Source organism: Miscanthus floridulus, chromosome 13, assembly GCF_019320115.1.
Source record: "Miscanthus floridulus cultivar M001 chromosome 13, ASM1932011v1, whole genome shotgun sequence".
NCBI lineage: Eukaryota > Viridiplantae > Streptophyta > Magnoliopsida > Poales > Poaceae > Miscanthus > Miscanthus floridulus.
The window spans coordinates 40,345,191-40,368,417 of NC_089592.1; the positions used below are offsets into that span (position 1 = coordinate 40,345,191).

At 52.0% G+C, this 23,227-nt stretch overlaps 2 protein-coding genes across 2 annotated transcripts in view; both read left to right on the forward strand.

Annotated features, from left to right (window-relative positions):
• LOC136501692 (CBS domain-containing protein CBSX1, chloroplastic-like) overlaps positions 1–23,227 on the forward strand; it is a 32,383-nt gene that overhangs the window by 2,364 nt on the left and 6,792 nt on the right. Inside the window, exons 2-5 of the mRNA XM_066497216.1 lie at positions 11,844–11,931; positions 12,013–12,077; positions 12,430–12,478; positions 16,963–17,015. Coding sequence (XP_066353313.1) covers positions 11,844–11,931; positions 12,013–12,077; positions 12,430–12,478; positions 16,963–17,015 — 255 coding nt within the window. The remainder of the gene's footprint in view (positions 1–11,843; positions 11,932–12,012; positions 12,078–12,429; positions 12,479–16,962; positions 17,016–23,227) is intronic.
• On the forward strand, positions 12,510–16,941 carry LOC136501690 (uncharacterized). The gene is made up of 3 exons (XM_066497213.1): positions 12,510–14,409; positions 14,624–14,765; positions 15,076–16,941. The coding sequence occupies exons 1-2, from the start codon at positions 14,051–14,053 to the stop codon at positions 14,763–14,765; spliced, it is 501 nt and encodes a 166-aa protein (XP_066353310.1). The 5' UTR covers positions 12,510–14,050; the 3' UTR covers positions 15,076–16,941.

Genomic DNA, 23,227 nt, shown 5'->3' on the forward strand with positions numbered 1-23,227 from the left:
GTCGGGCGAGACGGAGCTCGCGGCCTCGGGGTCGGACGAGGCGGAGCCTGCCCCCAGAGGTCGGGCGAGGCGGAGCCCGTGACCTTGGGGTCGGGCAAGGCGGAGTCTGCCCCCAAAGGTCGGGCGAGGCGGAGACCGCGGCCTCAGGGTCGAGGAAGACGGGGCCCGCGGCCTCGGTGTTGGGCGAGGCAGAGCCAGCCCCCAGAGGTCGGGTGAGGCGGAGCCCGCGGCCTTAGGGTCGGGCGAGGCGGACCCTGCAGCCTCAGGGTCGGGCGAGGTGGAACCTGCCCCCAGAGGTCAGGCGAGGCGAAGCCCGTGACCTTGGGATCGGGCGAGGCAGAGCCTGCCCCCAGAGGTCGGGTGAGGCGGAGCCCGCGACCTCGGGGTCGGGCGAGACGGAGCCTGTCCCAGACGTCGGGCGAGGCAGAGCCCGCTCCTAGAGGCTCCCCAGAGGTTGGTCGAGGCGGAGCCCGCGCACCTGGGGACCGGTTGGAGCCGTAGTCGCGCTCTTGACAACTCGGATGAATTAATGTTGATGACCATTAGCCACTCTTCGGGTACGCTAGTATTGGTCCTCGACAGTAGCCCCCAAGCCTGCGGAGGAGTAGAATACTCTTTCGGAGGCTTCTTCCAAACAGGAGGACTCTGAGGGCCTTGGCCTTCTTTTGTCGCCCACGGCGTGACCTGGGGACGATGATTTCTTTTCGTCGAGATCGGACCCCTCGGGGATATAGCCGTGAGATCTAGTAGGTCGGAGAAGGTCTTTCCTGATTTCGACCCCTATGGGGGTTTGTCGTTCTGCGACCGAGCGTTCGGTCTTTGTGCGAGTCCTACTTTCCTCGAGCCCCTGCTCGTAGCAGGGGTTTCGATCGAGGATCGGCTCGTCTTCGCGATTATCTTCCCTCAAGCGATAAAAACGGAGGGGCCGAGCCGTGTCATGATTTTTCTCTATGGACGAATCATGGTGCTCAGTGAGCTGTTAACGGCCTAGTCCGAGTGGGGCCTCGACATCCCGTTCGCGGGGATTCGGCTTGGGTCAGTTGGTGATCGGCTCCAGATTCTCAGCGGTCAATCCATATAGTTCTCGGGTCCGTTCGACCGGTCGCGAGGGCTCTCTGTCTTTCTTCAAGGAAAAACCATGGATTGAATCCAGCCGAGACTCGAACGTGGGTCGGGATGCCTGCGGCGTTCGTGCGCTTGGGTACTGGCCACTAGCGGGCCCATCCTTTTCCTCCCCTTACTCTAAAGGTGCCCGGAGCGGTTGTCGAACCCGTCGGTGGGCCAACCTTCGAACTCTTGGGCCTAGACGGGCTGTAGAGGCGTGCGGTGGGCCATCAAGCTGCTGTAGAGGAGTGCGGCCGCGAGCTTCGGGTGCTGCGCACTGACAACGGCGGTGAGTTCACGGCGGCTGAGTTCGCGGTGTACTGCGCCGATGAGGGGATCCAGCGGCACTTTTTCGCACCGTACACCCCGCAGCAGAACGGCGTCGTTGAGCGGCGCAACCAAACGGTGGTGACCACCGCTCGTGCCCTCTTCAAGCAGAAAGGGATGCCGGCAATCTACTCGGGTGAGGCGGTGATGACCGCCGTTCACCTGCTCAATCGCTCGCCCACCAAGGCCCTCGACGGCAAGACACCATACGAGGCTTGGCACGGGCGCAAGCCAGTGGTGAGCCACCTCCGCGTCTTCGGTTGTCTGGCCTTCGCCAAGGAGCTCAACCACGTCGGCAAGCTCGACGACCGGAGCACGCCGGGGGTCTTCATCGGCTACGCGGAGGGCGTCAAGGCTTACCACATCCTCGACCCTGCGACACAGCGCGTCCGCATCTCCCGGGACGTCGTGTTCGACGAAGGGCTAGGCTGGGCCTGGGACAAGGCGGTGGACGACGGCTTGACTTCGACTCTCAGAGACTTCGTCGTCGACTACGTCCACTTCGAGGGAGCGGGAGCTAGCAGCTCATCTTCACCGAGCTCGTCTACCTCAGCACCTGGCTCGCCACCTCCAGCGAGTCCTCCACCGCCTACACCATTGAGTCCTCCACCAGCTCCACCACCGGCTATGCCCCGCTCTCCACCACCGGCTATGCCCCGCTTTTCTGCACCGGCACCCACACCCCCGGGATCGGCACCAGCAGCTTCGGTCCTTGACAGGCAGCGCACGGTGGAGTTCGCCACTCCGCTGTCCAATGAAGAGGATCGCGTCGATACCTACCACGACGATGAGCCTCTGCGCTACCGCACCGTGGACAACATCTTCGGCGATCAAGCCCGTCCATGGACTGGCGACACACGACCTCGAGAGGGAGCTGCACCTAGCGCACGGTCGCTGCCGATGCGTGCCGCAGTGATGGCGTCCCAAGCCTCCTTGGTAGTCCACTGGTTGGTAAGCGAGAACTGCATCTCGGGTGGGACTGCAGCGATAAGGGCATCCAGCGCCCGTCGATCTAGGTCGTAGTCGACGTCGCCGTATCGGACTGCCTCCCACATGTGCCGCACCTGGAGCTTTACCCTCATCACCGCAGCCCACTCGACGTAGTTGGTCTTGGTGAGGGTAGGCCACCCACCGCCGGGACCGACGTCCCTGACAACAGCCTGGAGCCCGTGGTAACCATGGTACCGATCCGGGGAGAGAGAGCCACGCTGCCTGTGAAGGCCGCGCTCTCCATCGACTCGTCCGCCACCGTTGCCGTGCGCGCCTCCTCCAGGAGCGCCACCGGCGCGTCCGCGCCTTTCTGGGCTGCTGCCGCGAGCGCCACCGCCGTGCGCGCCTCCTCTAGGAGCGCCGCCAGCGCGTCCGGGCTTGTCTGGGCTGCCGCCACGCTCGTGGGCGTGCGCGTCTGCCCACTGCGCCGCCTCCCTCTCTAGCAGCTCGAGGTCCGCGTCAGCGGTGTCGTCAGCGGAAATGGAGCTGCTGATGCTGCCGCGTAGAGCCTCGACCTCCGCTGCCGCCGCACGCGCTGCATTCGCCGCCGCCGCTGCTTCCGTCTCCGCTCTGGCTGCTGCCAGTTCCGCCGCTGCCAGCCTCGACGCCCTTGCCGCCGCCGCCGCGGTCTCTGCTGCCGCTCGCTCGCGTTCCTCTGCCGCGGCAAGTTCGGCCTCCTGCCGACGCCGCGTGCTCGAGGTGACCGAGCGCTGAGACTGCCCTGCGGACATGACGTGCTACCGGGGAGCTGCTGCGTGGGGAGAGGGCTGCTTCAGACGCGCGGGGGAGTAGTGAGCAGGAGCGGCCAGGAGCTGCTGCTCGCAGCTAGGGCTGTTGTGTGGCTGGGAGAGGAGATGAGCAGGAGATGCTTAGGCTACAGGATAGTACGACTCTGATACCACTTGTTAGTTGCTGAATTCTCACTCTTGGAAATAGCAGAATTCTTACTCTCATCGAGAAAGGATGACACTAGGAGTTGGGACAATTTTCTGGTTTATTTCTCAATGTCATACCAACCCGAGGGGTTGGGGATACATATTTATAGGCTGCTAGCCAGCCAAACATATACCAAGATGCTAGTATAAGATGCTAGTCTAAGATGCTGTCCTAGATGCTAAGATACTGTTCTCTAGATGCTAGTTTAAGATGCTGTCCGGATGCTGTCCTCTAGTCTAAGATGCTGTCCTATGCTGTCCTAAAAACACAAAGACCACAACAGCCCCACAAAGACCACAGCAGCCAGACTTATCCATCACCTCCGACTACGGCTTGCACTACCTGAGGTGCCCCGACGCGGAACATTTCATCGGGTACAATGACAGCGACCTCGCCGGCGACATCGACACAAGCAAGAGCACAAGCGGGACTGCTATTCTTCCTCGGCAAGTGTCTAATCAGCTGGCAGTCGGTCAAGCAGCATGTGGTGGCTCTGTCCAGTTGTAAGGCGGAGTACATCGCTGCCACAACCGCTTCGACTCAAGCTCTCTGGTTGGCTCGGCTGCTGGGCGATCTCCTGAGCAGAGACGCAGAAGCAGTGGAGCTCAGGGTGGACAGCAAGTCCGCCTTATCCTTGGCGAAGAACCCCGTCTTCCTTGAGCGCAGCAAGCATATCCGAATCATGTACCACTTCATTAGGAGCTGCTTGGATGAGGGGAGCATCAAGGCCAGCTACATCAACACCCAGGACCAGCTCGCCGACCTTCTCACCAAAGTCCCTTGGGCGAGTCAAGTTCCAGGAGCTTCGCGCCAGGATTGGGATGGTTCAAATTCCCCAGAAGGCGCCACACAAGGCTTAGGGGGAGAATGATAGACTTGGTCTATAAGTCTTGTGTTTTTCTAGAGTAGTCGGTGCATGTGTCAGCACCCTTATCATCTATCTTATCCTACTTTAGCATCTACTTTAGTATTTGGAATATGCTGTAGCTTTCTTAAGTTGCAAGCAAACTACCTTATATGTATCCCCGGCCTGCCATAGTTGTGGCAAGGGCTAATGAAACTGAAATTCTAGCCCCAAACCTGTGATTTGGTTCTAACAAAAACCTCTTCTGTGAAGAGGCCAAACTTCAGGCTTTTAGAATGAGAGATGATAAATATGTAGCTTTTCTCCTCTCTTTGGCCTTGCTGGCGTTTGGCCTTGCGGTTCCCTTCCCGCCGTGGCTACCTCAGCCCTCCGGCTGCTTGGTTTGTTATTATTTCTCTCTCTTTTCTACATGTTTCTGTTTTTATTTAATAAAATCCTACAGTGGGCGCTTCCCCTGCTGTATTTCCCGTTCAAAAAAAAAGTGTGTGATTTACAAACATCAGGACCAGGATGAGTGTGTAATTTGCAAATACTAAGAATTGAATGAGAACTTGAGATAAGTTCAAGAACTGCCACTGAAATTTATGTTTTCCTTTTATATCCTTATTGTTGGACTCGTCTTGCTAGCCTTCTCTTCGCTACCTCTTGTAGAAACTGCATTTCTGTAGATGAATGCTTTAATTGGGCAAATGTTGCTCTTGCATGTCTATTGTCATCCATGTATGCCAGAGAGGGACCCTAATAAATTTTCACTTCGTTGCTATGGTACATCTTGTTCTTATACTACAAGACTAGAATAATGCCTTGTGTTACATTAAGAGTGCTCATAAATCTTGTGAAATCAATATTGTTTTCTTATGGTAGAAAAGTACTGCTTGCTTATGACTGAATTGATCCTCATGATGATGTTGTGATATTTGTTCTAGAATGGAAAAGTACTGCTTGCTTATTTTATTCTAAAATGGAGTAAATAGTGATGATGTTGGAAAAATATTTAACTAGAAAGTGAGTGTTCAGTTTCCTTTTATGTTTCAAAGTTCTTGTTCTATCATTCACTACAAAAGAAAATGACTTTGATGTTTGGTGGTTATTGAATTTATTAGGGGTGCAAATTGGTTACCCTAAGGGTCTTCACTGCCACTCTTTAGTTCAATTCTAGGTTTCCCAAATGAGCTCTCATTTTGAAAAACTATTTCAATTTGTTGTACTAGAGTGAAGATGGAAACCCTTAGGGTCACCAATTTGCACCCCTGGATTTTATTTAAACAACACATGACAGCAAAATAATTGTTACGACAAATGTTTTGAGAAATATCGTTAGCATAACTGCCCAAATGTGATACAAAATAGCCTTATCCGTAATGAACTTGTGATGGATAAGTCTCATGTGTGGCTGGTCTTTGTGAGGCTATGCTACTCACATGGTCCTTGTGACTGTTTTTCTGTTTTTAGGACAGCATCTTAGACTAGAGGATAGCATCTTAAAGGACAGCATCTTAGACTAGAGGACAGCATCTTAGCTAGGACAGCATATTAGCATCTTAGACTAGCATCTTAGACTAGCATCTTGACATATGCTTGGCTGGCTAGCAGCCTATAAATATGTAACCCCAACTCCTCAGGTTGGTATGGTATTTGTGTGAGTTTGTGTGAGAAATAGACAAGAAAATTGCTCCAACTCCTAGTGTCATCCTCTCTACATGAGAGTAAGAATTCTCCTACTACCAAGAGTGAGAATTCAACGACTAACAACTAGTATCGGAGCCGTATTATCCTGTAGCCTGAGCATCTCTTGCTCATCTTCTCTTCCAGCCCCACAACAGCCCCAGCTGTTGGCAGTAGCAGCTCCTCCGGCCGTTCCTGTTCACTCCTCTCCCAGCTCGTCTGAAGCAGCCCTCTCCCCACGCAGCAGCCCCCCGGTAGCGCGTCATGTCCGCAGGGCAGTCTCAGCGCTCGGTCGCCTCGAGCACGCGGCGTCGGCAGGAGGCCGAACTTGCCGCGGCAGAGGAACGCGAGCGAGCGGCGGCAGAGACCGCTGCAGCGGCGACAAGGGCGTCGAGGCTGGCAGCGGCGGAGCTTGCAGCAGCCAGAGCGGAGGCGGAAGCAGCGGCGGCGGCGAATGCAGCGCGTGCGGCGGCAGCGGAGGTCGAGGCTCTGCGCGGCAGCATCGGCAGCTCCATTTCCGCTGACTGACACTGCCGACGCGGATCTCGAGCTGCTAGAGAGGGAGGCAGCGCGAGCGCGGGCGGCGCAGTGGGCAGCCGCGTACGCCCACGAGCGTGGCGGCAGCCCAGACAGGCGCGGACGCGCTGGCAGCGCTCCTGGAGGAGGCGCACACGGCGGTGGCGCTCCTGGGGCAGCCGCGCACGCCCACGAGCGCGGCGGCAGCCCAGACAGGCGCGGACGCGCTGGCGGCGCTCTTGGAGGAGGCGCACACGGCGGCGGTGCTCCTGGAGGAGGCGCGCACGGCAACGGTGGTGGACGGGTCGATGGAGAGCGCGGCCTTCACAGGCAGCGTGGCTCTCTCTCCCCGGATCAGTACCGACGGGTCGATGGAGAGCGCGGCCTTCACAGGCAGCGTGGCTCTCTCTCCCCAGATCGGTACCGTGGTTACCACAGGCTCCAGGCTGTTGTCAGGGACGTCGGTCCCGGCGGTGGGTGGCCTACCCTCACCAAGACCAACTACGTCGAGTGGGCTGCGGTGATAAGGGTAAAGCTCCAGGTGCGGCACATGTGGGAGGCAGTCCAGTACGGCGACGTCGACTACGACCTAGATCGACGGGCGCTGGATGCTCTCATCGCTGCAGTCCCGCCCGAGATGCAGTTCTCGCTTACCAGCAAGCGGACTGCCAAGGAGGGTTGGGACGCCATCGCTGTGGCACGCATCGGCAGCGACCGCGCCCGCAAGTCCACACTGCAGGCACTTCGCAAGGAGTGGGAGAACCTGGCCTTCAAGCCAGGTAAGGACGTTGATGACTTTGCTCTCCGTCTCAACACTTTGTTGCAGAAGATGGTGCAGTTCGGCGACGACACCTACGGCGAGGAGAGAGCTGTTGAAAAGCTCTTCCGCCGCGTCCCCGAGAAGTACAAGCAGATGGCTCGCTCGATCGAGTCTCTGCTGGATCTCTCCACGATGTCGATCGAGGAGGCGATAGGTTGCCTCAAGGTCGTCGACAGCGATGAGCCACAGTCGCTCTCGGGGCCCATCACCACTGGCGGGAAGCTCCTTCTCACTCGGGAGCAGTGGCTTGCCAGCCAAGGTGATCGGAGGAAGGGGGAGCTTTCTTCCGCGACAGGCGGCCGCAAGCGTGGCAAGCCGCGCAAGGCGCGCAGAGACACCCAGGCCGGGGCGCGAGGACGTGCCGAGGGTGATGCCCGCGGAGGCGCCCAGGGCGGCGCCGCCGGCAGGCACAAGCCGGCACGAGACGACACCTGCCGCAACTGCGGCCAGCTTGGCCATTGGGCCAAGGACTGTCGACAGCCACGACGTGGCCAGGCCCACGTCGCACAGGCGGAGGAGGAGCCAGCTCTGTTCATGGCACATGCCAGCATCGAGCTACCTCCAGCAGCACCGGCCGCAGCAGCTCTCCTCCACCTTGACGAGCCAAAAGCACACGCCCTCCTCGGCGACAGCTCCGGCAACGACAAGACTGACGGGTGGTGCCTCGACACCGGCGCCACCCATCACATGACCGGTCGACGGGAGTTCTTCACCGAGCTTGACCCTAGCGTCCGAGGCTCCGTCAAGTTTGGGGATGCCTCCGGCGTGGAGATCAAGGGCGTCGGCTCCGTCATCTTCACCACCGTGTCTGGTGAGCACAGACTGCTCACCGGAGTCTACTACATCCCCGCGTTGAAGAACTCCATCATCAGCTTGGGACAGCTGGATGAGAACGGTTCGCGCGTGGTGGTTGAGGACGGAGTCATGAGGATTTGGGATCGTCGTCGTCGCCTTCTTGCCAAGGTATCCAGAAGCGCAAATCGACTCTACGTCCTTAACGTGCAGGTGGCACAACCCTTCTGTCTTGCTGCTCGTCGGGACGACGAGGCGTGGCAGTGGCACGAGCGTTTCGGGCACCTTCACTTTGAGGCCCTGAAGCGGCTTAGTGCCACAGAGATGGTGCGAGGCCTGCCGTGCCTCGACCATGTGGAGCAGCTCTGCGACGTCTGCGTGTTGACGAAGCAGAGGCGACTCCCCTTTCCACAGCGGGCTAGCTTTCGAGCCAAGGAGAGGCTCGAGCTTGTGCACGGGGACTTGTGTGGCCCGGTGACACCGGCCACACCGGGAGGACGACGCTACTTCCTGCTGCTCGTCGACGACCTCTCCCGCTACATGTGGGTGATGGTCCTCGGCAGCAAGGGAGAGGCTGCGGACGCCATCAGGCGCGCGCATGCTGCTACGGAGGCGGAGTGCGGCCGCAAGCTGCGCGTGCTGCGCACCGACAACGGCGGCGAATTCACGGCGGCTGAATTCGCGTCGTACTGCGCTGATGAGGGCATTCAGCGCCACTACTCCGCGTCGTACAGCCCGCAGCAGAATGGCGTCGTCGAGCGGCGCAACCAGACGGTTGTGGGGATGGCTCGGGCCCTCCTCAAGCAGAGGGGGATGCCGGCTGTCTTCTGGGGAGAGGCAGTGGTGACGGCCGTCTACATCCTCAACCGCTCGCCTACAAAGGCGCTCGACGGCAGGACATCGTACGAGGTTTGGCATGGGCGCAAGCCGGCGATCTCCCACTTGCGGGTCTTTGGCTGCCTCGCGTTCGCCAAGGAGCTTGGCCACATCAGCAAGCTCGACGACAGGAGCACTCCAGGAGTGTTCATCGGCTACGCGGAGGGCTCGAAGGCCTACTGCATCATCGACCCGAAGACACAGCGTGTGCGCACGGCGCGCGACATTGTGTTCGACGAAGGGCAAGGATGGGCGTGGGACAAGGCGGTGGACGACGGCTCGGCTCCAACGTACGACGACTTCTCTGTCGAGTACGTCCACTTCGAGGGAGCTGGGGGAGTAGGCGGCTCTTCTTCGGCGAGCGCGTCTACCCAATACCCGAGCCTCCACCGACCCCGGCGCCTGCTACTCCGACAGCACCACGCTCTCCAGCCAGGACCTCGGCTGCGATGAGTTCTTCGCCGGCTCCACCACAGCCGGCAACGCCACGCACTCCAGCACCGACAGGCATCACTCCGGGCACGTCTACTCCACCACCAGCTCGTGTCGAGCACGGCCCGGTTGAGCTCGCTACTCCGCTCCCTCACGACGAGGAGCGCGTCGACGCGTACCACGACGGCGAGCCGTTGCGGTACCGTACGATGGAGAACCTTCTCGGCGACCAGCCGGTGCCGGGACAGGTGCCTCATGACCTGGAGGCGCAGTTGCACCTTGCGTGTGATGACGGCGAGCCTCAGTCGTTCACAGAGGCTGAGAGACACGCGGCATGGCGCGCCGCGATGCAGTTGGAGATGGATGCGGTTGAGAAGAACCGCACCTGGGAGCTTGCTGACCTTCCTCGTGGTCATCGTGCGATCACCCTTAAGTGGGTGTACAAGCTGAAGAGGGATGAAGCCGGTGCCATCGTCAAGCACAAGGCTCGCTTGGTGGCACGAGGTTTCGTGCAGCAGGAGGGGGTCGACTTTGATGACGCCTTTGCTCCCGTGGCACGGATGGAGTCCGTGCAACTCCTCCTTGCGCTAGCTGCCCAGGAGGGCTGGCGTGTTCATCACATGGACATCAAGTCGGCGTTCCTTAACGGCGACTTGAAGGAGGAGGTCTACGTGCACCAGCCGCCGGGATTTGCGATCCCCGGCAAGGAGGGCAAGGTGCTCCGCCTGCGTAAGGCTCTCTATGGCTTGCGGCAGGCACCGAGGGCGTGGAATGCCAAGCTGGATTCCACGCTAAAGGGGATGGGCTTCGAGCAAAGCCCGCACGAGGTGGCCATCTACCGACGGGGCAATTGAGGAAATGCCCTGCTGGTGGGTGTCTACGTCGACGACTTGGTGATCACCGGCACCAAGGATGCGGAGGTGGCGGCATTCAAGGAAGAGATGAATGCCACCTTCCAAATGAGTGACCTGGGGCCTCTCTCCTTCTACCTGGGAATCGAGGTGCACCAGGATGACTCTGGGATCACGCTTCGACAGACCGCCTACGCCAAGCGCGTCGTTGAGCTAGCTGGGCTCACCGACTGCAACCTAGCTCTCACTCCGATGGAGGAGAGTCTGAAGCTAAGCCGCTACAGCACGACGGAGGAGGTGGACGCTACGCAGTACCGGCGTCTTGTGGGGAGCCTTCGCTACCTCGCCCACACACGGCCGGGCTTGGCATTCTCCGTCGGCTACGTTAGTCGGTTCATGCAGCGACCGACGACGGAGCACCAGCAGGTTGTGAAGAGGATCATCCGCTACGTTGCGGGGACTCTCGACCACGGCCTCTACTACCCAAGGTGCCCTGTGGCGGCACACTTCGTCGGGTACAGCGACAGCGACCACGCCGGCGACATCGACACCAGCAAGAGCACGAGCGCGATCCTCTTCTTCCTCGGCAAGTGCCTCGTTAGCTGGCAGTCGGTCAAGCAGCAGGTGGTGGCCCTGTCCAGCTGCAAGGCCGAGTACATAGCGGCCTCCACCGCTTCGACTCAGGCGCTCTGGCTTGCTCGACTGCTTGGTGATCTCCTCGGCAGAGACACTAGAGCGGTGGAGCTCAGGGTGGACAGCAAGTCCGCTCTGACCCTGGCAAAGAACCCCGTGTTCCACGAACGCAGCAAGCACATCCGGGTGAGGTACCACTTCATCCGAGGCTGTTTGAAGGAAGGGAGCATCAAGGCGAACTACATCAACACCAAGGACCAGCTTGCAGACCTGCTCACCAAGCCCCTTGGGAGGATCAAGTTCCTTGAGCTCTGCTCCAGGACCGGGATGGTTCAACTCTCCCACAAGACGACGCACAAGACTTAGGGGGAGAATGATGGATAAGTCTCATGTGTGGCTGGTCTTTGTGGGGCTGTGCTACTCACATGGTCCTTGTGGCTGTTTTTCTGTTTTTACGACAGCATCTTAGACTAGAGGATAGCATCTTAGAGGACAGCATCTTAGACTAGAGGACAGCATCTTAGCTAGGACAGCATATTAGCATCTTAGACTAGCATCTTGGCATATGCTTGGCTGGCTAGCAGTCTATAAATATGTAACCCCAACCCCTCAGGTTGGTATGGCATTTGTGTGAGTTTGTGTGAGAAATAGATAAGAAAATTACCCCAACTCCTAGTGTCATCCTCTCTCGATGAGAGTAAGAATTCTCCTACTACCAAAAATGAGAATTCAGCGACTAACAACTTGTTCTCCAAATCTCCTTAAATTACTTGCTTTGTCATAACTATTATTTTTTCTATGGAAATATTTTTAGTTGTACTAAATATCTGTTCTGAAGGGCGGGCCTGGTGCAAGCGGTAGAGTCTTACCGCCTGTGACCGGAAGGTCCCGGGTTCGAGTCGCGGTCTCCTCGCATTGCACGGGCGAGAGTAAGGCTTGCCACTAACACCCTTCCCTAGACCCCACATAGAGCGGGAGCTCTTTGCACCGTGTAACGCCCCTTTAAATATCTGTTCTGAATTTTGTGGTTGTTCAGCAAAGCACTGGAAGTTATACGGTTGGTGATGTTATGACCAAAAGGGAAGACCTGCATGTTGTGAAACCAACCACTTCAGTTGATGAAGGTGCCTTGTTTCTCCTATGCTGCACTTTCTGCCTTACTTTCGATCATTAGAACATGATCATTCAATTTTGCTTTTGAGCAGCTCTTGAGATGCTGGTGAAGCATAGGATCACTGGCTTTCCTGTTATTGATGACGACTGGAATTTGGTTGGTACAATTAGTAGTTCCTCAAAGCCCAGGAAGTCTCAAATTGGAAATTGCATACATAAGCACTATTTTCTTATGTTACCTTCCTATATTTCATATCTACCTACATTGGGTGCTGACTTAACATGTTCTAAATGCTTATACTTTATATTATGGCAAAAACATTTCTTCAGAAAATGTCTTGTGGACCTGCAAAAACATCTATATTATGCACTGAAAATAGCAGGCACACTGCATGGACATAACCACACTTTCTTTTATACTGTAGATATGGCCAAGAGCATTTTTTTTCTTCTGTACATAATGCGTAGAGAAAAGCATTCATTTGGTTTGAACTTCTTTCCTTTTGCAGGTTGGTGTTGTCTCAGATTATGATTTATTGGCACTGGATTCAATATCAGGTATTTCCAGAGTTGTTAAATATTTGAATTTTTAGTACATAGCTGAAACTTCATGTGGTGATATTATAAGGATTGTGGTGTGACACTTAGCAGCACTGTCCATGGCATGATTGTTTACCTAAATGTTCATATGAGACCTGCTATTGTAGTGTTAGTTGAAATTACGGATGGGATACTATGTTCTTGTTAGAGCAACTCCAACATTAGCCCCTGAAACAGCCTCTACTTGACTTTTGAGGGCCTTATTTACTAGGTTAAACTCCAATAGTAGCCCTCAAATTAGGGCCCCTACGTTTTTGGGACCTACTCATCATTTACATTACTCTTATTCTTTTTTATTTTTCCCTTCTTCTATTCCCCTGTGTAGAGAGAAGGAAACACCACACACCCACCTAGGGGGGTGACCTTTCATATATCCCAATGGGGCGTGGAATACAACATGTCCAAATACAATGTATACACGGACTATACATGTCTAATACCCTGCTCCTATCCCCCCTCCCTAGCTGCGGGGAAGAGTGATAGACTTGGTCTATAAGTCTTGTGTTTATCTAGAGTAGTTGGTGGCTATGTCAGTCCTTATCTTGTTTTAGCATCTACTTTATCTTATCCTGCTTTAGCATCTACTTTAGAATATGTTGTAATCCTTTCTTAAGGACCAAGCAAACTACCCTATATGTATCCCCATCCTAACATAGTTGTGGCAAAGCTAATGAAATCAGAAATCTCACCCCAAACCTGTGATTTGGTTCTAACAAATGGTATCTAGAGCCTAAGTTCATTTGGGTTCTACCTCTACCCATTCCAATCCCGCAGCATGTCCGTCCACTCCTACTCTTCTTCCTCCTCCAATCGCTCCACTACCTCCAGCGCACGGCGCAGGCAAGCCGCGCCGGCCGCGTACGAGGACGTGCAAGCCGCGGAGCTGCTCGCAGCGGAGAGGCGCGAGCGAGAGGCAGAGGAGCGGGCGGCGGCGACTCGTTGCTGCCGAGCTGGCAGTAGCGCGGGCTGCCGAGGAGGCCGCGGTCGCGGCTGCTGCGGCCCAAGCGGCGGCGGCGAAGGCCGCTGCCCTGTGCGCGGGAGCAGCAGGCGGCGTCGACGGCGAGCAGCTGCGCGGTGCGGGCACGCGGGACGCGGACCGAGCGCGCGACAGACTGAGCGCGCGGCTTCGACGGTGCGGACCATGTGGGACGCGATGCGGAGCGGGTGCCGGACGCACGGGCCTGGGACACGCGAGACCACGAGCGGGCGGATGCGCACCTGGGCGGACGCGGATGCGACTTACGCACTCGAAGCGGATGCGGCCTCGACGGCGCTCCAGGTGGATGCGACCACTGGCGGGATCCGCGAGTCGACCGCGCACTGGTGGCCCAGCGATTGCGGGAGCAGGCGGCGCGGCTAGAGGCGAAGCGGGACTTCGACTGGGAGCAAGGTGGACGGGACGCTGGCGCGTTGACCCCTCATAGGCGGCACGCCTCCCCTTCCCCGGACTGGCGCCGTGGTCTCCGCCCCGGCTCTCCTCCCGTCGTCTAGACCGTCATCAAGGATTCCGGCGCCGGCGGCGGATGGCCCATGCTCAACAAGACCAACTACGTCGAGTGGTCCATGGTGATGAAGGTGAAGATGCAGGCATGGCGCATGTGGGACGTGGTACGGTACGGCGACGCCAACTTCGACGAGGATCGGCGGGCGCTAGAGGCGCTTCTTGCTGCTGTTCCGACGGATATGCACTCCTCCCTCGCGAACAAGGAGACCGCCAATGACGCTTGGGACGCCATCGTCGCGGCACGCATCGGCAGCAACCGCACCTGCAGATCCACGCTTTCGAAGCTGCGTCAGGAGTGGGAGAACCTAGCTTTCTGGGCTCGCGCGTGGAGATCGAGCACGGGGTCCTGCGTATCTGGGATCACCATATTCGCCTTCACGCCAAGGTGAACAGAGGCACCACTGTTGGTATATAAATTTAAATAAAGTAAACTGTACAGAGAGAAAGGGAAAGGACTACAGTCTACAGGGCATTGTATCTGCAATGTCAAGGCATTGTAAGGTCTAACCTACCATCTCTATCAAATGTCTCCGCAATCTTACTAGTCGCCCATGCAATAATGCATCGACTAATTCCCTCTCCTTGCTGTGTCCTCGTAGGGTTTCATCCATGATTGCCAACTTGAAGCTTGAGGATGAGGCGCCCATTATAGGTGTGGAATGTTGTGATGTGCTACTGAGCACTGTTGCATCCACATATGAATACTGTTCATATGAGAAGTGGCCATCAAGTTGGAGTTAGGTATAGAGTAATTTGTTACTTTGTTAGCTCAAGTTGGAAAGTATTCCACGGGCATACTCCCTCCGTCCTATAATATAGTATATTATAATATTTTAGAACAAATTAAGAGAGAATACAAAAGACACATGTACCCTTCATTTCCTAATTATACCCTATCATCATTAGCATGATTAATGGAGATTGGTTGGTAAATGGCAGTAATGATACAATACTTACCAAATTGTGCTACTATTTAATGCAAAGCTATCTCTTTATCCCCTAAATTCCTTTTATTTAGGTACAATTTTTGAATGCTTCAATGCACTTACAGGGAGAAGAAGGACCTACATATGGTTTTTATTGACTTGGAGAAGGCTTATGATAAAATCCTTTGTTGGGGCTTTGGACAAACATAAAGTCCCAACGAAGTACGTCGGGCTCATTAAGGACATGTACAACAATGTTGTGACTAGTGTTCGAACAAGTGATGGAGACACGAATGACTTCTCGATTAGGATAGGACTACATCAAGGGTCAGCTTTGAGCCCTTATCTGTTTGCCTTAGTGATGGATGATGTCACAAGGGACATACAAGGAGACATCCCTTGGTGTATGCTTTTTGCGGACGATGTAGTGCTAGTTGATGAAAGCCGGACAGAAGTGAATCAGAAACTGGAGTTATGGCGGGAGACTTTGGAGTCCAAAGGTTTTAGACTCAGTAGAACTAAAACTGAGTATATGAGATGTGACTTCGGCACTACTATTCGGGAGGAGGAATATATTAGTTTGGAAGGTCAAGTAGTGCCTAGGAATAATACCTTTCGATATTTAGGATCAATGTTACAGAGAGACGGAGATATTGATGAAGATGTTAGCCATAGAATCAAAGCAGGGTGGATGAAGTGGCGCTAAGCATCTGGTGTCCTATGTGACAAAAGGGTACCACAGAAGCTAAAAGACAAGTTTTATAGGACGGCGATTAGACCTGCTATGTTGTATGGTGCAGAATGTTGACCTACGAAAAGACTGACATGTTCAACAGATAAGTGTCACGGAAATGCGTATGTTGCGTTGGATTTGCGGTCATACAAGATGGGATCGAGTTCGGAACGATGATATACGTGATAGATTAGGGGTAGCACCAATTGAAGAAAAAGCTTGTCCAACACCGGTTGAGATGGTTTGGACATGTCCAACGGAGACCTCCAGAGGCACCGGTGCGTAGTGGAATCCTAAGTCAGGATAGTAACGTGAAGAGATGCAGAGGAAGACCGAAGTTGACTTGGGTAGAGGCAATAAAAGGAGACTTGAAAGGATAGAATATACCCAAAGACTTAGCCTTAGATAGGAGTGCTTGGAAAACAGCTATTCACGTGCCTGAACCTTGATGGCTTCTGCTGGGTTTCAACTCTAGCCTACCCCAACTTGTCTGGGACTTAAAGGCTTTGTTGTTGTTGTTGTTGAATGCACTTACAGGATGGAGGGATTAAGTTTCCTTTAGAACTTGTTGCTTAGGGTCGAGTTCAAGTTGTCCATGTTGTGAAGCTAAAAAGGATTTGCCTATTGTCCCCACTATTTCTCTCTGATCCCATGCTCAACGTCCACTTTCCAATGCCACAATAAGGTATTTTGTGTTGTGTTGCATTCTTTTGTATGGTAGCTATCCGAACTCTAACATATGTTAGAGAACTTTAAATTTGCATAATACATAATGCCATGGTGTGCCTTGACTTAATGCACTAGTTTTTCATAATTTTTAAAATCCCATGTACATGTTACCATGTTATAAAAATATTAATAATTGCTATGTGCAGAAAAGTTGCTTCAGTATAACGGATACATATATTTTTACAATGTAGCATCTGGAAGGCATTCTAATCAACAAACAAAAAAAAGGTTAAAGTTTTTTTTTCGCAAAAGGTTAAAGGTTATCATAACAAGTTATGCTTATCAAACCTGAGTGCATTGAGTTGCATGGGCATGAATCTGGTTTTCATTATGCTCCAAAACAGATGACTTTGATGTTTGAACCTGTACGATATCCAATGGCCTAGAAAGATTGAATGACATGTCTTGGTCATTTTTGGCTGCTTCTAACAGATTTTGATATAGTAGTAATAACTAAATATCTAATAAATTGAGATCATTTTCACTGTTATTTTTGCAGTTAGCTACATATTATTTATATACCTTATATCGGTTCTTTCTTATCCTTTAGGGGCTGGACCGGCTGAAGCAGACATATTTCCTGAGGTGGATAGCACTTGGAAGGTACCTTTCAAAGGACTGGAAAATGCTAATTGATTTGATTATGCTGCATGGTTATGTATGTTACACTTTTTGTGTTGGAATGTAAGAGTATCTACTATACACTGCTGGCTTAAGTTTTGACAGCCACAGTTTCACAATTTATATATTTCATATTGGTAGGAATGCAGGGAGGGGTGGGTTCTTAACGTTACCCGCCTGCTCGCCCTGCAAAATAATTCTTTGTGGCTGTTGCAGTTCAGCTGCTGATTGTTTGCAGACTAATTGTTCTGAGCCTGCCAAGCCCGCAGCAAAAGTGAAAACCCATTACAGACCCACAAGAACCTGCAAGTACCGACGCTGCTGCAGTCGCTGTCGTGCTCCTCTCCCAAAACCTATCGCTACTGCCGCCGCCCCTGTCAGCCCTCCCTGCCCTGTACCTCCACTCCCGTGCAGATGGAAACAATGTTTTCATTTACTGTTGGACATTGAACAGGGAAATACTGTCAGTATTTGTTATAATTTTCTGAAACTCTAAAGACTAAATCTGTTGAAAAGCAGAAATCACCAAAAGCTGTAATCTTGTATTAGCGAACTTAGACTGTGACTGAACTTTATCAAATGTTATATCTCCTAGACATGGCATTCAACCTACTAAACAGAGAGATATGGTTGTATGTGTAGTGGGTCTTGTGGGTTTTGCAGTCGAGTCTGCTATGTGGGCGAAACCCTTGTCCATAAAGCCAATAGCTCAGTGGCTAGCCACAAGCCTGCTAATAAATTTTGTGGCAAACGATGTGGGTTGGTGGCCAGCCGCGAGCCAGCCCGCCTGCATGCCTAATTATTTGGGTAATATCCATCAAAGTTGTGGAGAGTCACTATTTTCTCCTATATCAAAGATGCGCGGCTCTCTTTGTGATTGGGAAAAAAATATTGTTTTACATCTAACTTTTTATCTGGGATGGGCTGTTTTGCTAGTTGGGTGCATATGTCCTCAGTTAATCTACATTATGACTTATGGGGTATGGCTAGCTAGCACTTATTTTGCTAATATTTGTTGTTTTATGTTGTTTTGAGTAAGTTTGATGCTATTCTGGTTTCCAAACACATGGTTCAGGCCGACATTGACTTTTGTGGTATGTCGGTATAACTCATCGAAACTATTGGTTACCTCTGATGTTTGTGACTTTTTCCCCCTTTTTTGCTACGTAATAGCACCACACCCCTTCTTGAGTGTTTATCACAAACAAACTCTTAGCTTTTCTCTGTGGTGGACACTAGTTTTGATTGATGCGGCCACAGCAATGTTATTTTTTTGAGCAAAATATACAGCAGGGGAGGCCCCCACTGTGAATTTTATTAAAACCAAAAAGAGAAACAGCACTGTACACACAGCAAGGGAAGGAGCTACACAAAAAGCAGGCCCTGGGGAGGCAGAAGAACTAGGCTAGGGGGACTATATAGGAAAGGAACTCTAGATGTTTTACAACATTGAACCTATGAGCTTGAAGCCTAGCTTTTTCACAGAAGGAGCTCTTCCAAGAGATAAAAGAAGGCCAACCCCGCAATGATGAAGAACTCCAAGAAAAAGGGATTCCGAGATTGAGTTTTAGCCTGCTGCATCATCTCGAAAAATTCTCTTGTGAAATCCCAATTAATTCCAAGGTGCTGCCAAAAAGTTTGGCTAAAGGGACAGCTGAAGAAAAGATGGAAAGCAGTTTCTTCAATGTTGTTACTGCAGAGGACACAGTTATAGTTATTTCCTTCAAGCTTTTGCTTTTTTCTTTTCAAAATATTTCTTGTGTTCAATCTGTCCATGAAGAGCAGCCATGAAAAGACTCTGAGCTTGTTGCAACATTTGGAATTCCAAATCCAGAGGAAGGGAGCTGGTGGCTGTATATTCTTATAAGGAAAGTTATAAAATTTTGAGGAAGAATACACTCTGCTTTCCCATATGTAGTGCCAAGAGTCTTTTGAAATTTGATTGACTTGTAGAGTTTGGATGAAATCTTGTAGACTCTGGAACTCTTGAAAGGCTTGCTCAGAGTGGGGGAGGTAGAATTGAGCCTCCAGGGTATTGTTTGCCAGAAACTTGGCTACAGAAATATTTTTGTGCCTTGCAAAGGAGAAAAGTCGTGGGAACCTGGTTTGCAAAATATTATCATTCCAAAGGTCAGACCAAAAGAGGACCGTGGAGCCGTCACCAATTTTGCATTCAGCAATTCCCCTGAAGAGGTCACAAAGTTTAAGTACATCTCTCCACCAAAAGGATCCTCTATCAGTAGTTGCATGGGGGACTTGGTCCTGTGGATAGTGAGCATTCCAAATCAATTTGACCCATGGGATGTCTTTTTTGTTGTAGAACTTGTTGACATGCTTGAGAAGGAGAGCTTTATTTTGGGTTCTGAGATTGATGATTCCCAGCCCTCCTTTGTTTTTGGGCTTTGAGCACTTTTTCCAGGCTACTAAGGGCTTCATTTTGGCATTGGATTCAGATCCTCTCCAAAGACAGTGGCGTCTTGCTCTATCAATGTAATCAAGTACTGCTGCTGGAACTTGTAAAGTGCACATGGCAAAGGTGGGCAATGAAGAGAGGACAGAATTAACCAATTGAAGCCTTCCTGCATGTGTCAGGAAGTTTGAGGTGGAATTGAGCTTCCTTTCTGTTTTACTCATAATAGATCTACGTGTTCTAACCGGGGCTTTGTGGTGCCCAACGGCAATCCCAGGCAGGTGAATGGCAAGGATTCCAGCTTACAGCCAAAAGACTCCAGCTAAGAGCTGAGCCTTTTCCAAAGAGAGGTTTAGTGGGACAAGGCAAGATTTCTTGTAATTAACTCGTAGTCCAGTTGATTGAGCAAAGGATTCCAGCAACCCTTTTAACGTGAACAACTTTCTCTGTGAAGCTCTCAAAATTAATAGTGTGTCATCTGCGTATTGTACAATTGGGAATTGATCCAACTCATAAGAAGGTATTGGCAGCTCAAAGAGACCTTGATGATATGCTTTATTGATGATTCATTGGAGAAGGTCAGCAGCAAGCACAAATAGAAGTGGGGACAAAGGATCACCTTGTCTAACCCCTCTGCGACAGTGAAAATGGTTGCCTGGGACACCATTGAGCAGAATGGCGGAAGAACCAGAAGCAAGAATTCTGTCTATCCAATCAATCCATTGCTCAGAAAAGCCCAAGTGCTTCATCATCAAAAGTATTGTGTTATGTTCAATTGTATCAAAAGCTTTTGTGAAGTCCAGTTTCAGGATGATAATTTCTCTTTTGGAATGTTGACATTGGTAGATGTATTCATAGGCCCAGGCCAGGCAATCTTGTATTGTCCTGTTTTTTATGAAACCATACTGATTGGTGTGTATCAAGGGTTTATTTCTGCCTGAAGCCTATTTGGCATGAGCTTTGTGATAATTTTGAGGGTACCATTCAGTAGTGAGATGGGCCTGAAATCATTAACACTTGTGGGATTATGCACTTTGGGGACCAGTGTGATGTATGAGTTGTTAATGGCTTCCAGGTTCAAAGTGCCATTGAAGAAGTCAAAGCAAAGAGTGTAGATATCCTCTTTTATTATGTCCCAGCATTTTTTCAGGAAGAATCCATTGTCCTGGGGCTTTGTCAGATGGCATCTGTTTGATGACATTGTCTATATCAGTGATGGAGAAGGGCCTTGAAAGAGAATCCAAATCTTCCCTTGTTTGAGCCAGTTGAGTGAGGTTGTACTGCATTGTTGGGTTAGATGAGTAGCCCATTCTCTTTCTAAAGTCTTCAAGAAGCAGGGCTGCTTTTTCATTATGTTCTGAAATAGAGTGGCCATCATCAGTAATTAGACTGGTGATGGTGTTTATTCTATATCTTTCAGTAGTTGCAGCATGAAAAAACTTTGTTCCCTCATCTCCTAATTTAGTCCATCTCACAGTATACCTCTTCTTCCAATATTCTTTCTTATAGTTGAGTAATCTGAGTATGTAGGCTTTTAAGATCTTTCTAAAGTTGCTCTCTTGTATAAAAAGTGACCTTTGTTCCTCAAGGGCATCTAAGATTTCTCGAGTGTCATTGCAAATTTTGAGAAGCCTGTTAAGGTTTGATAGTTTTCTGCTCCATTTTTTAAGGGCAGCCCTGAGAAGCTTGAACTTTATTGTGATTCTGGTGTCACTGTTCAAGGCACTGACATTTGTAGCCCACACTGTTTTTACAAGATCCATGAATCCAGGGTGATCAACCCAATAATTTTCAAATCTGAAAATTTGGGCTTTTGGGATGGTGGTGCCAATTTGAATCATGCAAGGGATGTGATCTGAAGTTGGCCTGGACATTGGAAGAAGGAGAGTGCTTGGGTAGTCAGAAATCCAATTAGCAGATGTGAAAACCCAATCTAATTGCTCCAGGAGGGGGTCATTCTGCATATTGCTCCATGTGTTTTCTACCTTTGAGGGGAATTTCCAGAAGATCCAAATTGTTGATGACCTCATTGAAGATCATAATATCATTCATATTTCCCCCACTTTTATTCCTATCAGAGAGGGATCTGTAGAAGTTGAAATCACCCACCAACATCCAGTTGGCCTCATCATCAATGTGCATATTGTTGAGCCAGTGAACAAATTCATCTCTTTCAGGCCCTTGGCAGGGACCATAAACCGTGGTTAAGGTCCAATTGTGACCATTGTGGGTGGAGGAGAAGTTGACCGAGATGGAGAATTTGTTGATCTCAATGATTTCACCATTAAAGATGGAAGTGTTCCACCCCAGGAGTATGCCTCCAGAATTCCCATTAGAGGGCGAAAAGGCATATTAATTGAAGCGCTTGGGGGCCAACTTTTTGAGGAAGGAGTGGTCGAAGTGATCCCTTTTAGTTTCTTGGATACAGAAGATTGCACAAGCACTTTCATCAATCTTTTCTTTAACAGCAGTACATTTGTCTTCTGAGTTGATTCCTCTAATGTTCCAGTTTAGGATATTCCAGCTTCTTGTTGGACAGTTGTCCAGGCTATTGTTGTTGGCGATGTTACTCATAGGAGCAGGTTCTTGCACAACAAAAAAATTCTTAGCCCAAAGGGAACTAAGAAAAGGCGTGGAGTCCTCCTCCTTCATCTTCAAGCCTGGAGTCAAGGAGGAGCTCGACTGTCACCTCCGAAGGAGAAATGCAGCAGGTTTCAGTGGCTAATGTTACGGCTGCGCAGGGGGTAAGAGTGGGCGGTTGCTGGCCATGACTTGAATCCTCGGCGGCGGACAGGCGGCGCTGTGGCCGGCGCCTGGACTCTGAGCGACAAAGAGGAGACGGTGAACAGTGCTACGGCTGGGCACCCAAGGGAGACGGTGAGTCTCAATCCCAGGTTTACTCTTCATTAATCAAATGGTTTGCCTTATAGGCGGATTACAAGCATGCCACTAATTTAGGGATAACAAACTAAACATGCATAACAAACTAAACATGCAGCTAACAGACTTGCAACAAACTCCATGCAAAGCTCCTGTGATCTAACCGACTGAAGCTGATCCAATCCAACTGAAGCCGCCCCCTAGCCACTGTTGGCGCGTTGCCTCCTCTGGTACACTTGGCCCACCATAACATCTCTCCCCACCTCGGCAAACAGCTCGTCCTCGAGCTAGAACGAGGGGTTGGCTGCCCTGAACGCCTCGACAGATTCCCAAGTTGCCTCGGACGCCGGCATGTTGGCCCACTAGACGAGGATCTGCCACTCACCGCGCCGAAGGCTGGAACGTAGGACCCGTTCTGGCTGTTGTAGTGGCCTGCCATGTTGGAGAGGAGGTAGAGCCGGGAGAGTAGCCGGCGGAGCGCCGCGGAACGGCTTTAGGACGCCGACATGGAAGACGTCGTGTATCCTGGCGCCGTCCGGAAGACGCAGGCGATAGGCCACCGGTCCGATGCGTTCTAACACCTGGTAGGGCCCCGCGTACTTGAGGGCCAATTTGCCGTGGTGGCCGGGGACCAGGGATTTGGTGGGCCGGTGCAGCAGGCGAAGGAGCACCCAATCCCCCACCGCGAACTCCAATTGTCGATGATGGGCGTCGTAGTGGCGACGAGCATACTCCTGTGCCTGGAGGAGGCGAGCGCGCACCTCCTGCAGTAACTCGTCACGGCTGGAGAGCAGAGCGTCGACGGTGTCCATGTTAGCCGAGGTCGGCGCATAGGGTAGCAGTTCCGGGGGGTCCCTGCCATAGACGACTTTGAACGGCGTCGTGCGGAGCGCCGAATGGAAGG